At 39.6% G+C, this 2,302-nt stretch overlaps 1 protein-coding gene across 1 annotated transcript; it reads right to left on the bottom strand.

Moving 5' to 3' along the window:
* Nucleotides 1–486: 486 nt before the first annotated feature.
* Nucleotides 487–2,074, bottom strand: LOC107945855 (hydroquinone glucosyltransferase). Its single transcript, XM_016879997.2, has one exon. The coding sequence runs from the start codon at nucleotides 1,954–1,956 to the stop codon at nucleotides 544–546; it is 1,413 nt and encodes a 470-aa protein (XP_016735486.1). The 5' UTR covers nucleotides 1,957–2,074; the 3' UTR covers nucleotides 487–543.
* Between the last annotated feature and the right edge of the window lie 228 nt (nucleotides 2,075–2,302).

The following is a 2,302-nucleotide window of genomic DNA, read 5'->3' as shown; positions in this document are numbered from 1 at the left end:
GCCCGTGCAAATTTTAGGTCACTACAAGTAGGATTTTGTAAGATCATTTTAAAATTAACTATTATGGTTAAAAAAATAAAATGAGAAGATTATAGCGGTTGATTAAGTTACGTCAAAAATTAAAAAATTGCACTAGTAACCTTGAATCTATTAAATCAGTTACCCAATACGTTATTTTTCTCTAAAAATCAGTTTATCTCCTTTAATATTAAAACGGGTTAAATTGGTTAAAATATAAATTCACGTTTCTCAATATAAATCCTACGTGGCATGATCAATGATAAATTATTTTTTTCTTTCTTTTTATTTCAACCGTTGATTTAAAATGATCCCATTATAATGAAATATTTAAATAGATATTGCCCGACATAGAAATAAATTTTATTACTATATATCAACCTTAAATCAGAATTAAAATATTTTTTATTTAAATAACAATTATGCCGATTCACATAATCTAATTATTTTTAAAATAATATATTATGGTCCATAAAAAATAATATTTTTAAATTTATAATGGTAGTCGTAATATATTTTCAGAGTTTAAATCCCAGTTTTCTCGATCCACTTGGTAACTACCTTAGAGAGTGTGATGGTGGAACACCCATTTTCACTAAGCACCATGGCCGATGCTTCTTTCAAATCCTTCATTCTCCTTCGAACAATTTTCCCTTCTTCACCTTTCATTAAACCATTAACGGTCTTAGCGATCTCGTCGCCAGAAATCAACCCATTTTCATCGGGTTTTGGCCTCAATGCGACGTTGATATCTTCTGTTAACATGACGGCGTTCATTTTCTGTTCGGCGTAAAGCGGCCACGCGATCAGCGGTAGCCCTTTGACGACGCTTTCGAGCGTCGAATTCCACCCGCAATGGGTCAAAAACCCGCCAGTTGAACGGTGGCTAAGCACACGAGCTTGCGGCGCCCACGACGGCACCACCAGGCCACGGCCTTTCGTCCTCTCGAGGAACCCTTTGGGTAAAAAATCGAAAGGGTTGTTTTGGCTTTGCACGGTGAAGTAATTGGCGTTAGCCGCCTTGTCGTTTGGGCTTCTCACCACCCACAAAAATCGTTGCTCACTGAGTTCTAATCCCCGAGCCAACTCGTTTAACTGGTTCGACGATAAGGTTCCGCCGCTACCGAACGAGACGAATAAAACCGACCCGTCCGGCTGATCGTCGAGCCACTTCAAACAATCCGAATCCGAACCTGACCCGTCACCCATGTTAACAAGTGGACCAACTGGATAAACCGGCGGTTTATCCGGTTCAGTCCGGTCTAACAAAGCTTTAATGGCTCCTCTTTCCATGTCCATGAAACTGTTCACTATAATCCCATCAGCCAACCTATACCTCTTCGCATGTTGAAGAACCAATTTATAAGCTTCATTTTTCCGGTCTTGAACCGGGTCCAACAAGTCTTTCCCGTTTACCGGTATGCACCCAGGTATCCTCACCGGTTCAGGTAAATCCCTATACTCACACGAAACCGTCCGGTCAAGCTCCGGCAAATAAAGAAACAAAGACAAAAGCATAGCCGTAGACGGAAAATATATGTACGGCGAGACGTTAAATTCTTTAGCGACGTCGAACACATCGGTCCCGAAAAGATCAACCACCAACGCCACCAGTTTTTTCGTCGAAACCAACGACGCCATGGTGTTTTTGAAGGAGGGAAGGGACCGAAGCATCGTTAGACAGACCAAAGTCTCCATTTTTGTATCTTCGGGGAGGTCAGTGAAATCAACGGGAGGGAGAAAAACGTAATCAATGGAGGTCGGAAGGGAATCTAACGTCGATTTTTGAAGTGTTGTAGAAGAACCGTCGGTGGGGATAACGACGGTGATGGTGAAGCTGTGGTGGTGAACGAGTCGTTTAGAGAACTCAATGAGTGGGATTAGGTGACCCATACCAGGACTCGGATGAATGATGATATGGGGTGTTTGAGTTGCCATGGCAGTGAAATTGATCAAAAATGTATCAAATGTGTTACTGTTTTAGACGTACTTCCTTTTTGCTGGAAGATATTTGGTGAAACAAGCAGGAAGTAGATAAGGATTTATATAGAAGAAAGAGACTAGGAATTGTTTGGGCTGTGGACGGCATTTCATATTTGAGATTTACTCTCTTTTATTATAATTCTAAAATAGAAATTCTACCAACCACATGTTTACAAAGTAAAGGTTTTGTTTGAACTGTGAATTGATTAGGATACTAGTTCGAAAAAAGTTATTAGATTGATTGTGTTGAGAATCGATAAAAAAAAGCTTATTTTATTCTTCTATTTAATTGATTGTATTG

The sequence above is a fragment of the Gossypium hirsutum genome, chromosome D12 (assembly GCF_007990345.1).
Source record: "Gossypium hirsutum isolate 1008001.06 chromosome D12, Gossypium_hirsutum_v2.1, whole genome shotgun sequence".
NCBI lineage: Eukaryota > Viridiplantae > Streptophyta > Magnoliopsida > Malvales > Malvaceae > Gossypium > Gossypium hirsutum.
This window is presented reverse-complemented; position numbering and strand designations above follow the sequence as displayed.

Coding starts and splice junctions, on each gene's coding strand:
- LOC107945855 (XM_016879997.2), bottom strand. CDS start 1,956: ATGGCAACTCAAACACCCCATATCATCATTCATCCGAGTCCTGGTATG.